This window comes from Podarcis erhardii (assembly GCF_964252035.2).
Source record: "Podarcis erhardii genome assembly, chromosome: 3".
NCBI classification, from domain to species: domain Eukaryota; kingdom Metazoa; phylum Chordata; class Lepidosauria; order Squamata; family Lacertidae; genus Podarcis; species Podarcis erhardii.
The window spans coordinates 35,067,611-35,081,811 of record NC_138507.1 but is presented as its reverse complement, the minus strand read 5'-3'; the positions used below and the strand labels follow the sequence as shown (position 1 = coordinate 35,081,811).

Genomic DNA, 14,201 nt, shown 5'->3' with positions numbered 1-14,201 from the left:
GTACTGGATAGTACTTCAAGAACATTAAGCTAACTTTGGTGGCAATAAATACTTGCTCTATTTCCCCATAGGCATAGTTGAGAATGCGAATGACCAAGAAAAGTGAGAAATAGTTGAACACAGGACCAGTTTGGTGGATCATTGGTTTCCTTTTTATGGAGTCCAAATGATACTCTCTTCCCAGCATGAGTAACATTTAACAAGCTTGGCAGTAAACGAGATCTGTTTGTTTCATTACCTTTTAAGCTATTTTGCCAGGCTATCCAAAAGATGTTTTCAGTCATTGCTGACAAATGTCACTCAACAATAGAAAGACACCACATGCAACAGTTTGGGGACACTTGCAAATGTACAAACGTTATTGTTGTGTTAAGTCACCCTTTATCCCTGTGGTTCATCAACTGATTGTCTGACCTTTCCATCCATCCAAATTTGAATGGCTTTGGGCACCAAATGCAGTTCTACACAGACCGAGCTCATCATCCAGGTTGCAATTAGCCAGCCAGTTTTTAATGATTATACTTGTGGAAGCACAAAGGATAAAATGACACAATTGCTACTGGGTTGGGCTGGGACATAATTACCAGCAGCTTAACCACCAGGGGCACTTGAATGATTGTGCATGCATTCTACATTTACAATTATGCAAAAATGGCAGGAGGGGGCAGAGAGAGAGAGAGAGAGAGAGAGAGAGAAGGAAAACCTGTCTTCTCACTTGACCTTTAAAACACCCTATGTGCTGATTGTAGAAAAAAGCATTTAGAAACCTTGATGGAATATTTATACAGTATATGTACTATCAGGCGATTGTGTTAGCGGCAAATGTTAAACAATAATATCTTAAGGTTGATATTTTAATTTAGCCAGTCCCTGGAAGATTCAATCAAGCACAATCAAATGGTGCACTCTTAACAAGCACAAGGTGAAAGCTGCTCACCAGCATGCTGAATTGCTAACAACTTGTCCTGCAAACATAAAACACCAGGAAGCTATTCCAGAATATTATTAGCTCATCGGCAAATGCATATATAACAGCTGTTATGGTGGGAAGTTATCATGCCAATGGCTGTGTCTTATATCAATTGGATGCCTGCAGCCAATGTCTGGCTGTCGATCCCAACCCTCCTAACACCGCGAAGCACATCATCAGTAGGATCTGTCTCCACTGAATATTCACCCTTTCACCCCCACATTGACGTTTCCCTCCCTCTGTTTCTTATGGGTTGCTGCACACATACTGTACATTTGTCTCGCAAATTTCTTCTCCCTTTCCCTGTCTCTTTATCCCAGCCATTTATTTCTCTGTCTTTTTGTGTGTCACTGCCCCCTTCTCTCTGTCCATTCCTCTTCCCAGGCTGACCATGTACTGTTTGTGCACTGGGTTCAAGCAGCATAAAATGGCAATGCCGATATGTTGAGGGTTATCAGTGCAACTTTAAGTCATTCAAACATTAAAATGCCAGAAGCTGGGGAAGAGCTTCTTGGGAGGATTGGTGCCTTATATCTCCTGATTCTTGAGCCAGCCCTAGACTTCAGCCAACTCACATCTCTCTCTTTCTCCCCTTCCCTCCTGCCACAGCCAACTTGTTTCTCCGACCCTCTCTTCCCCAAACTACTATTTTTCAAGCGCACCTGCCCACTCCCTCTAGCTTCTCCAAGCTCTGATGGCTGTGTCTTTGAAAACACTGAAAAGACAGGGTGAGGCATCAAGAAAGAATCATTTTGTGTTTTAGGGAGGAGGAAGAAAGGAATCACAATTCTGTTTTGTTTCAACAGTTTTATATTTCATAGCTACATTATTTTTTCTCTCTTTTTTAACAATATCCACAGCAAGCACTGTCTTTCCTTCCTATTAGCCTGTAAAAGATCAAACAGATGTTGGACTAGAATGCACTTTATTAATCCATTCATTCAATCAGCAGCGTCCATGTGACAGACGCTTTACAGAGACCAATTCTCTGGGTTAAGGGGCTTACAATTTGGCAAGGAAACTGGAGCTCTGTGCCAGAGGGTTCGTGGAAAAGGTAAACTTTGAGTAGGAATTCAGAGGAGGACATGGAGGTGGCATGTGGGACAACAGGATGGAAAAGTTGCAGTCTTTCATGGGAGAAGGATGCCTTTGGATGAAAGAGGATAGTGCAGCTCAAAGAACAACACTTTCTGTGTTTCTATGATGCACAGAAAGTAAAGCAGTAACTTCAGATCACACACATACTTAAATAATTGGAAAATCTAAGGCTGTGCCTGTAGGACTAGACTTACCACGTGCTATGCTGAGCCGTGTGGGTGAAAGGATGGATGGGAAGGTGAAGAGGATTGTACTCACATACACTGCCCACCAGCCCACCCTCCCAGCCAGTAGTTTGGCTGGTCACCATTGCCACCACAGCTTCCCTTCCCCTGCCCACCCATTGCTTCTGCTGCTGATCTCCCTCCAGGCCAGTTGGAGCTTCCTGGCTGCTGACAAAGCTGTTGACGCACTAGGCACTCCCTCGTTTTGAGGTATTGTGGGTGAGGCCTGTGCTGCTGATAAAACACTTTTTCAAACAACACTTTAAACTATAATAGTCTAAAGTTTTCTCTCTTTTTTTAAAAAAAAGAAGTAATTTGCACCATCATGGCAAAATGGTGGCAACACAGGCTTTCTGTAGGTGACTTTTCTCACTCTGAGAAAGGACCGCTTCCTCTGGGTGAGGGAGAACATGCTTTGTCAGCAGTGGAAAGCAGCCAGGTGGGGAAGACAAAGATAAGTGGGCAGGTAGGCAGGAAGGAAGGGCAAAGCCGCTTCATTTGCCAAACTGAGGTGCCATATTGTCTTGAGCCAGCCCTGGCTATTTAAGAGGAAATCAGTTGCGCTTCAGTGAGGGTGAGGATTGTGGACAGGAGGCGACACAATGGAATTTAAAATCCTCCCATGGGTTGACGTGGGCAACCAGCTAGGGTTACATCCACACCATGTATTTAAAGCAGTGTTTCCCAACCGGTGTTCCGCGGCACACTAGTGTGCCGCGAGACGTTGCGTGGTGTGCCGTGGGAGGGAGGCTGGCGAGTCGGGCGGCGAGCACACGCGGGGCGGGGAGCGAGCTCCCTCCCACATCCCATCGCCCCGTGCTCCGCGCTGTTGTAGGCCAGCCCTGCGCACCCGGGGGACCTCCCCCCGAGAGCGCAAGGCTTGCGGGCGTCAGCTGGCAGCGCGGAGCACGGGGCGCCCTTCGGAGGACGCCCCGTGCTCCACGCAGGTGTCCGCAAGCCTTGCGCACCCGGGGGATCTCCCCCCGGGAGCGCAAGGCTTGCGGGCGTCAGCTGAAGCAGCCCGCCCCTCGCGCCAGGCAGACATGGGCCAGCCCCACAAGCTCGGGGGACAGCGGGGAGGCGCAGCACCGCCATCCCACTGTTCCCCCCTCAAAAAAGTAGGTGCGTCCTATGGGACGGAGCGTCCTATGGGACGAAAAATACGGTTCTTACTATTTCATAATAAAGTAATTATAAAATACTTTCTTTGTGTTTATTTGATTCCTATTAAAGAGAGTTACTTTATATATAGTCAATATAGGCACAGAGTTAATTTTTTAAACATTTTCTAATGGTGGTGTGCCTCGAGATTTTTTTCATGAAACAAGTGTGCCTTTGCCCAAAAAAGGTTGGGAAACACTGATTTAAAGCACTGTTATACCACTTTAACAGTCGTGGAGGATCCTAGGAAGTGTAGTGTGTTAAGGGTGCTAAGCTCAAAGAGCAACACCTTTAACAAGCTACACTTCCCAGGATTCTCAGCAGTATGAGAGGGCTTTCAGTGTGTGGTATGGACCAAGTGGAAACTCTGCTGTCCAAAGGCGACTGAATTCACACCTTATTTGCTCACAACAGCCTTGGTTACATGGCAGGGCCTTGTTTCCCCTCAATAATTTTATTTTACTTCATTTTGGTTACTGCTTTTACTTAGACATCCTCTTGCCGCCAAAGCGTAAGAGTCTGAATCTTTTTTAATCATCCAACTGATCAAGCTTTAGTGATTTGACCTTGCTCTTAAGCAGCCCTCTGCTTTCTTGCTGTGCAGGAAAAAGGATAACTATAATGAAACACCAAACAGAGAGGCTGTTGCTTGATTTTCATGGGTCCTCACTGTGCTTCCTTTGATTAAGGTAGAACATTTCATGCGAGCTGGCTCAAGGAACATGAATTAGAATTGTATTATAAAAGGAAAGAATAAAAATCACATCATTTGCCTTGTGCCAAGCGTTTTCAGTGAAGAATGTTTGTATGTTTGCCCCTTAGCTTTAAGCTGGAACATCACACACAATGTTCTCAGATATACATTCTAAACAACTGCATATTAAAGTTAAATTTTAAGTTAAGAAAAATGGTTTACAGTACAGATGGAAATGATGTACCACCCATCATCAAAAAGATGTTGGGGCAGCATACAGCATATTCATATTATATTATTCTATGTCTGGCGTGGGTTGCCAGGGCCACACAGATGGGTGGGTGAGAAAGAGGGAAATGGATGGAGTATGCATGAACATTCAATGGCCTGACTGCATCCCCATCACCCAGGAGACTGCAGCTGCAGAGATAAGAAAATAAGAGTTGTTCCATTGTTTGGAGAGGTCACTTCCTAGTTCACATGGAGAAGCCGTTGTCAACAGAGCACAGTGACGGAAGTGTGCAGCTGTTTTGAGGCAGCAGCGTGTGGTGAAATTTTGCACCCCTAGTAATTTGGGACCCGGGGCAACTACCCCACACCCCGTCACGCTATGCCATTGTTCTGTGTGTCTCTTCATTTTCTATTTGCAGCCACTCTATTCCATTCCTCCTCCCAATGAAAGTCAGCTTATTTATTTATTTAGGAATATTCATACCCTGACTACTGACCAAAGTTCTTGAGGCAGCTTCCAATATGAAATAGACAATGCTGCAATATTCACTACAGAAGTTCCCCACTGCACCCGCCTTTGTTCTCAGATGTTCCAACACATTCCATTCAGCAATTGAGTCTCCTGACCTAGAACTGACTGTTGAAGTGGCTAGATGTTAGTCTCACAAAGGCCAGGACTTCTTCACTGGGTGGCATCTTCTTCTTCTTCTGTGGGCTCATCCAAACTCCCGTTTGTCCCACAATTTCTTCTGTCTGTTCCATGATTTCTAGTCACGGATCTGAGAGGTATTCCCTTTTGCCCCACCGCTTTCCCCAGGAAAACTCATGGTTTCCCGTTGAATCGGAACAAACGTCAATCTGCAGAAAACCTGCTTGATTCAGTGGTAAACCATGGATTTCCCAGAGTAAGGGGTAGGATGGAAGAAAAACCTATCAGACCCATGCAGAGAAACCACAGGGCAAACACAAATGTGCATAAGCCCTCACAGATGCTCCACAACTGAACTGCAGCCCATCCCCTAACAGAGACCCTTAATCCCCAATATGAAAATATACATTCTAATGGTATATTAATATTTCATTTAGACACATTTGCCAAGGAACAGCTACATAAGCATTTTATTTAGAAATATTTATTTAAAGAATGACTTTGAGTCGTTCCCCCTTGCAACTGTTAAGGAGCTATTCTGCACTTCTCTTTTCACACAGTGATTTCATTGTAATTACAATTGCACCCCAAAGACATGCCAGCTTACAGCCTGATCATCAAATAGTTTATGTTTATGGGGTTCAATATAAGATGAGCTGCTTGCCTCGTTTTCATTCCTCCTCGACTTGGCAGCACTCCAGTTTGTTTGCCTGAGAAGCGTTTATGCAATGCATGGCTCATCTGCAAAACTTTCCCTCTTTCTATATTTACGCAGGCAAGACTTGGCAATGTGCGAGGCTGAAGTGACTATCCTGGGAGTAGCTACAAAAGCAAGCATGTCCAGCAACCATTGGTCGACTTTCATTTGGGATACAACAGGACCAATATTTGTTGGCGGTTTACCACATCCTTATGCAACAAAGCAGGTACAACATTATACATCTTGCTGTTTCAACACAGTCTCTGGGCTTCCTAGCTCAATTCGTCTAGGGGTGAGTTTCAGCACTTCACTGTGGTTCACCTAGAGTTCCCTGTGAAAAGGAGAATTAGACCGTTAAGCTACTCTGCAAATTGTAGTTCTGAGAGTGGGACTAGGGCAGTGGTTCCCAACCTTTCTTTGGCCATGCCCGACCTAAGCATCCTTAAAATCCTAATGCCCCCCTCCCCGCCCCATGACATATAATTATTATTATTCAAAAAGTGAACTCGTATTCACGTGGAAGAAGCCTAAAAGGCCATTAATTGGTCTAAACAAGCTTCCAAATTGCCTCCCTTAAAAATCAAATTGCCCCCCTGTGGGGCACGTGCCCCACATTGGGAACCATGGGACTAGGGTCTCCTAACAATGCTTAGTACCCTTAACAAACTACATGTGGCAATCACACAGGGTCCCCGGACGTTTCACCGTCTATTGATCCCTGTGCCACCACTTTATTTCTCGCTGCCACCACCCAGGCCCTACCTGGTACAATACTGAATCCAGTCAAGGTTAAATTGAAACATAAACTTTTGTTTATTTATTGCAGTTTAACAAGTGTGTTGTTTCATAAAGAGTATCAGTCAATTACATTCATGGGGTGCCTATCCAGACCTATAACTTCCGCTACCTGCTCTCACTCACTAAACCACCTCTCGGATATTTACTTGTCTGCCTAGCCCCTAACTGTTCCTGACTCAGCTTATTTCACTACACTAACTCAACCTACCCACAGACTCTATCCCAAGTCACTCCCACTCCAACCAACCACCCAACTCCTCAACAAACTCTTAACGAACACCACCCTTTGCCCCTCCCATAACTGGTTTTATAGTCCCTCTGACTCCACCCCCCTGGGTTCTGATAGGGTAACCTGTTTAACTATTTCACCTCCAGCACTCTCGTATGGTAAGTCACACTACAGCTCCCAGAATTCTTTGGGGGGGGTCAATGTGGTATCTTAGTGTTTTTACATGTATGGTGTGAATGTGGTCTAAATGAGAGCATTCTACAGAGGCCTCACTTGTTAGGAATTCATTTCAGAAAAAAAGGGAATTGTTTGCCCTTCTTATTACTGAATCATATCAGGGAAGATAATAGTTTTGATTTATATTAATTTTGATTTTTTTAAAAAACGCACCTGAACAGACCTACCTATTGAATATTATGGTTTTGGTTTTGCTAAAGTTGTATGTGAATGCCTCTCCATCTGTTCAGCAACTCATTTGCATTCCCCACCGCTCTGATGTAAGCCAAACATCTCATGCACAACTTGCTGGCTTTCGGGATGTATTCCCACTTCTCCCTCACATCTCCACCAAGGCCCTCAAGGACAGAGCCACGTACAGGAAGCTGGCATGCCAGTCTGCTGAGGCAAAATGAAAGAGGCCACCTACATATAATTATTTATCCTCAAGGATGATCTGCGTATGTGCAGCCAAAGGTATACCTTCCCATCCTGCCAAAGGGGTTACTGATGTACTCTTAATGGGTTTAATTTGGCATAGTAGAGGCAGCTGCAGTACTGGCAAGCCAAACATTACATTAGATGCAACAGCAACTTGTTTCCAAAGCCTTCACCCAAGTCTAACTCACGTCATTTGTGTGCCCAGTGTCCCTGATTCAACTACAAATGCAAATCCGGAAGGAAACTTTTCAAATTGATGAGGCTCCTTTGACAGTAACAAAAAAATCCAAGCTCTTCAATGTCAGCAGTCCAGTCCTGTGCAATGCGCTGCCATAAGAGATTCAGCAGGTGCCTTCCTTTTCAACCTTCAATCACCTGTTGAAAATTGTTCCATGCTGCCAAGATTTATGCTGGCAGTTAAGAAAATATCCTTCTGCAATAGTTAGTTGAGTTCTGATTTTATTTTATTTTTATTGTATGGTTTTATGTATGATTGTTAAAAACGGCTCTGATGTTTTAAATATATAAATAAATGGCTTAATTTGCTCAATGATCCCTTGCAGGACAGGAGCCAAATGAAGTTCATAAGATCCATAGTATAGCATGCCAAAACCAGGTCACTTATAACCCTGTCAGTCCTTTGGGGAGATTTCTTCTGTACCACTTTCTAAATATGTTTGTTGCTTTTGGTGCCTCTAGATGTATATCGAAGCCCTGAGAGGGATATATTTGTTCTGGAAAATGAATCTTCATGGAATGCTGGGTTGGTGGCATGGACTGTTCTGAGTAAAGGGGCGAATTTGATATTGTTTGCACCAATTTAACTTTGCTGCTCCTTACACAGTACATCACACTGAACTGCATTGATGTGTGCCAGCAAATAAACACAGGGAATAATCTTTGACAAAACATATGTGTTAGCCAATTAAAACAACAAGATAACAAAAATCCTTAGCAATTTGATATTTTGTGACAGTAGAGTTCTTCATTAGTGCAATTACAATGCTGCATAGAACTATAACAGGTTGACAGTGCAGTCTTGGTAGCCAAAATCCTATTTCTGATGCCCTCACAGTATTCTCACCCTGTATCCAGTTTATAGAAAAAAACTGAATCCTACTCAAGCCATCTCACGTATGAAAATAAGAATTGTAAGAGTGAGAGGCTGGGTCTAGCCCTACCCCCATGTCTCTGTAAACTGTCTGTGCTACGAGTTGGCCCATGATGTCGAACCCTAACCATACAGAATTCTATTTTTCTAGAAAAAGAGGTGCCAAAACTCACTGTGAATGCCTTCCTTGTTATCTTAGAATGACAATGGCACCCACCTGAGAGGTGCCGGAAATGAGCTCCAGTGAGTTCTAGCTGGAAAAAACAAACACCCTGCTTCTGCATCTTGGGAGAGGGGCCTACATGGATAGAGCAGACTCTGCTCTACAGACTTGCACCCTCAAATGTGGACTGTGGGAGGACAGGGCTGATGGAGACATGATGACTGGATACAGGCCATGAGTGCATCAGTCACACAAAGAAGACTGCCTGAATAGGCTTTTCTGCTTCTCAATATCTAGATTTGAAAAACATCTGAGAGATATCTTGCTGTCCAGTGTGGACAGAGCAAGTAACCCACATTAGCAGTGCTTCCTCAGCACTGTTCTTTCAGCGGTCACAATGGGTGTTGGTGTCGGCATAAATATTTTCAATGGTTATGATTTATAGTTAGTGTTGAAAAGTAAAAGTGGTTTCATACAATTGCAGGAAAGTAGTGGTGAGCTGTAGGAATGCAGGACAAGGAATAGTAGCCGTGTGGAACATACTCAGGCCACATAGCTTGACGACTCTAAGTCCTAACCCTCCCCTGCTCAACTGAGATTTTTCACTTCCACACCCCTCTTGGCTGTTAAAATGGCTGAAAGGTTTATCATGAGATGTTGAAATCATAGCATGTTGGATCTCCAGAAGATAGAGACAGCAATTGCATAGAATGCATGCAAGTCTAGCGTCCTGGTTTTATGAGCAATGCTCTCTAAAGCAAGCTTTTTTCCTTTTCACTTGAGTTTTATGAGAGTTTGACATAGCAAATGCATTTGTTTATTGGAATGGAAAATAAATTAGCCATTGGAGTCATTACAATTCTAAAGAAATCTAATCATGCTGGCATCCAAGGAAACACAGAGGTGGACAACATTGTGGTCAAGGGCACCTACAAAGTCTCCTAAACTGCATTATTGTAGATGCACAATATTTGCTTTGCCTGCCACCCAGAGTATCTAAAGCAATAACAAGGGCAAGAGGGCTATGGCTGCTCCTTGAGACAGAACCTCATTTGTTGTTGTTGTTGTTCCATTTGAGACATGTGAGTTTCATTTAATGCATGGGAATGTTACTTCTGTTCTGCAGAAGCTGACTTAAGCTTGTGGTGGCCTGCAGTTATGGTGGTCTCAAAAAAATTGACCACAAGTTATGATGCCAGAGATCTGGTTTGTTGTGTTTCTTTTTGTGGGGGAGACTTGTTAAAATTTATTCATGTTATGTCATTGGGCATGCTATAGGCACGATCACTGTGCCCTCTCCAGGCTGGCAGAGCAATGTGCTTGCCACCTTTTCCACCTTAGGGTTGTGAATCCTCATTCTTGTTAAAGGTAGAGCATGGAGTTGAGATAGAAAGAAATATGCGCAAATGTGTCTAGCAATAAATAATATGGGGAGAGGCAACAGGATGAGCGGTTCTAATCCTGTGGGAATGGAGCCATAGAGGATAGGAGACATGGGCTTCTGCTTAATACTGTATCAGAATGCCATATATTTGCTGCACCTTTCATTATTACACTAAGCTTCTCTGTTGGTAAAATGGTCTGTAAAATGGTCTGTAAAATGGGGAGAAGAAACACTACCCCCCACCCACCTCACAGTGATGTTGAAAATACCTGAAGATGTTTTAATATAGCTTGGTGATGAAATGAGTTGTGCAACAGCAATAATTTCTAGCTTGACTAGAAGGCAAACACCCACGCTACCTTTAGCATCACATGCTTCTCATTTCATCTTACCCCCTCACTTTCAGCAGAAAATTACTACTGCAGCACCTGAGTTTTCTTTTCTTATGAAAGATTACGTGTTTGGTTTCATTACAAAGTTTAATTGTGCCGAGGAGTGGAAGGGTATGAAATAACGACAGTTAACATCTTCAGTGCTGTAATAATAAGAAGCCTAGACATATAAATTACTGCAGCAATTACAGCAGCACAAATAACGCTATTAATGCAATCAACTATTAGTGTGAGTATTTGACAACAACCTTTAATCTTCCTTCAGGTGCAGCTATTTTACATTCTCTGCACCAGAATGAAACCTAATTAAACAATTAATGGTACTTTAGTTAGCTTGAAGGTGCTGCACTGGAATTTCAGAATTCAGAAATAAGACATTGCATGCTTTAAGCTGGTATTCAAAAGAACATTTCTCTTTGTGTCTGTTCATTTGCACCCACAGAATATTGAATGTGTGTTCATGTACATACATTTAAAGGGGGTGGAATCAAAGGTTGTTAAATAGTTTGAGGATGTGTTGCCAGGCAAAGTAATAAAAATTGCTTAAGATACCAGAGGTAAGAAGAGCTGGTTGGATCAGGTCAAAGGCCCACCACAAAGGCCAACCACATGCCCATGAGAAGCCCACCATCAGAACCTGAGCACAACAGAAGTTGTGATTACTAGGAGGGGGGAGCCTTCCAGCTTCACAGTTCCTCTGAGCTAAGGGGCATTAGCAAGCTGTTTCCTGCATAGCTTGAGCAGATCACAAAGATATCTTCCAAATTATTGACAGCCCAAGACCACATCTTGGAACCATCATCTAAAATGACCCACAAAGCCAGAGACCACTGGTTCCATGCCAGATAATGCTTTTAAGTTGTGATAGTAGCAGTAAGGATGTCATGTGGCACACATTACAGAGGACAGTCCTCTATTTGAAAAGCTGTTCAGTCCAACTCTGGCTTAAAGTTGTAGAACCCAAAAACAGGTCTTGAAGTTACCATCTTTCTCCTTATTGCAAATGTTGCCACACACCCCAAACGATTGCCAACCTTCTGCCATATTTCAATCAGTTTCCTTTTCAGCCTTCCCCCAGCACCTGAAAAAATTGAGACAGGAGCCTTGTAGTTTTGCTGAGCAGCTCCAGATTACCATTATGTGGAAATCAGTCCCACTGATTTCAGTGGAATTCAGTCAGTTGAAGTATCTGTGCTTAGGACATAGCCAGAACTGCAGCAATTTGCATGTACATTGAAGAGGTCCAGACTCATTTCAAAGAAATACGCTTACATCAAAGTAAACTAGACCAGTAAGATATCAGAAGGCTTCTTAGAATGCTGAAATTAAGTAATGGAAGAGAAATCATTTGGAAGGATCTTTGGCAGTCATCAACTCTTCGCTGCACTTCAGACAGCTTTTTAAAATGTAGGCAGAGTAGTCAATCGAAAATTATTCCATAACTTGTGACTTTCATTTCTGGAAATCACTTTGGATTAAGCAATCAAAGTGAGAGTGGTTGGAAGAAATGAAGCTGGACAGAAATGGGCATAGCCCTGAACTCACTCAAATTCTCCTTCATTTAATTAATCAGTATGGATGTATGAATGTAGACATTTTTGTTTTTGTGTGTGGTTTTGTTTTGCCTTTTGTGACAATGAAGAGAGATTGAGGCTATTTCCAGCCATGTTATTGCTGGTTATTTTGGTGGCTTCCTCGGTTGGGTAGGAGAGAGGTTTTCAAACTCTGCTCCAGGGAACTCTGGGGTCTTTTCAGGGATTTCTCGATAAGATCAATAATGGTGAGCAGCTTATCCTCTACTGCCTATTTCCTCCTACCAAAAGCGTGATTCACCTGAAGCCCTCCAAATGTTTTGGACTGTAATTCCCAGCAGCCCCAGAGTTCCCCTGAACACAGTTTGAAAGTCCCTGACCTGTATGTTGAGGAAGTAACCATGACCAGAACATCCAGGATTGTGGATTGCATTGTGGGATACTGAACTAAATGACCCCTGGTGTGCCTTCCAGCTCTATAATTCTATGGTTCTAGGAGTCTGGAAGGTGCCAGGCTAGCTAAGACTGCCCTGCAGTGTGCAGTCATATGGGGGGGGTGAGGGTGTTCTAGGTTGCCCTCTCAGGGTTAAAACCTGCATGATACGATGCCAATTTCACGATGTATATTGCGGAAACAATCACATGCTGGTTCGGTCCATAAGTCACCAAGTCACCAACACTGTAGCATCTCGTTCTCGGTTGAACATGGCTATATGCACAATTCTTCATAATGTTTCTGACCCACATATGGTCACTTTCAGCTGGGAGCCAGAAATGTCAGTACAGCTTTGTTGGTTTTTTTAGTATGTAACTCATTGTGCAAAATTACTGTGGGAATTGGTTGGAAGGGGATTGTGGCTGCCTCTAGACAACCAGTGCTGCCCATGGCCAACTTCTGCTGCTCATTTCTTCAGAGCTTGACAGTAGTGCGAGATACACACTTAGAAACTGAGGGCAATTGTTCAGTGGCAGAGCACACAAAAAGTTTCCAACTTCAATCTACCAGTCTCTTAGGTAAGAAGCACTCATTACCTGAAACCCTAGTTAGCTGCTGTCAGTCACCAGAGATCATGCAGAATTAGACCATTTAAAAATCAAATGGACAAATGACTTTAAAGTAAATGTTCATGCTGTTTATGGACACAAAGAATTTTTAAAAAGTGTTTAAATGTCATTTGTTTATAATGGTCACATTGAGGAATGCAGTTCTTTCTATTTTCCCAACAACTGCCCTTTTAATCAGCCCTGGGTAGCTGCTTTACATTGGAGGTTGCGCCCTAAACAGAACTCCCAGGGGACAGTCCATAGGGCATTGAAGATGACCACTGCAGAACATCAGTGGACACACCAGAATTACCTGCTGCAGCAGAGATTCATTTTGGATTTTTATTTCACAATCAATACAGGCACAGGAAATTAATAGTGATTCAACCTACCTTCTCCCTCAGCCCACCCCCCACAACTGCCGTGGCCCCCACCAGCCAATTTTGGTATCCATGCTGGCGCAAACACAAACTCTTTCAGGTGATACTTGTTAGCTGTATTCCTACAGTTTGCTGTGTGGGAGATGACTTTGTTTGATGCAAGCAGCTGCGGGACAAGCACATAATGAATGCAATAAATGTTGTAATGAATCAAAATATTTCCAGGGTTCTTCCTTCCTAAAGAGCTGGCAAAAGGCACTGCAGTAAAATGGCACACAACTGTTAGCTAATTGGACATCTAAGAAAGAGGTATTATTCATGGGATGGGGGAATGAACAAATCCCATCAAGATCAGTGATTCAGTGTTAGAAAAAGAGAAACTAACGTATGTCAATCTTTTTTCTTTTAAGCAATGAAATCCTATACATACCTGCTCAGAAACCCTATGCACAGTGGGGCTTATTCTCAAGTAGGTATGTTTAGGATTGAAGCCTATGAGTAGAATAGCCTACAGAAGGGATGTGAAACCTGTGGCCCACCAGATGTTTGTGGATTCTATCCAGCTTAGCCAAAGGTTAGGGATAATGGGAGCTGTAGTACAACATCTGCAAGGCCACAGGTTGTCCAACAATGGCCTACAGAATTCGTTGGTTAATGGAGCAATCTTATATTGGGCCCTGAAAGGACTGAAGTGGCAATGAGATTGCTGTACACAAAAACCTGCCAGCTTGTGCCAGCCAGGATGGAAAGTGTGGAAATCTGGTCTCATTCTCTCTCTCTCTCT

At 43.3% G+C, this 14,201-nt stretch overlaps 1 protein-coding gene across 2 annotated transcripts in view; it reads left to right on the top strand.

Annotated features, from left to right (window-relative positions):
• The window catches only part of EYS (eyes shut homolog), a 499,923-nt gene that overhangs the window by 281,025 nt on the left and 204,697 nt on the right, over positions 1–14,201 (top strand). For both annotated transcript variants that reach the window (XM_081856657.1, XM_081856658.1), the window contains one exon: positions 5,803–5,953. In XM_081856657.1, the coding sequence (XP_081712783.1) occupies positions 5,803–5,953 (151 nt within the window). The remainder of the gene's footprint in view (positions 1–5,802; positions 5,954–14,201) is intronic.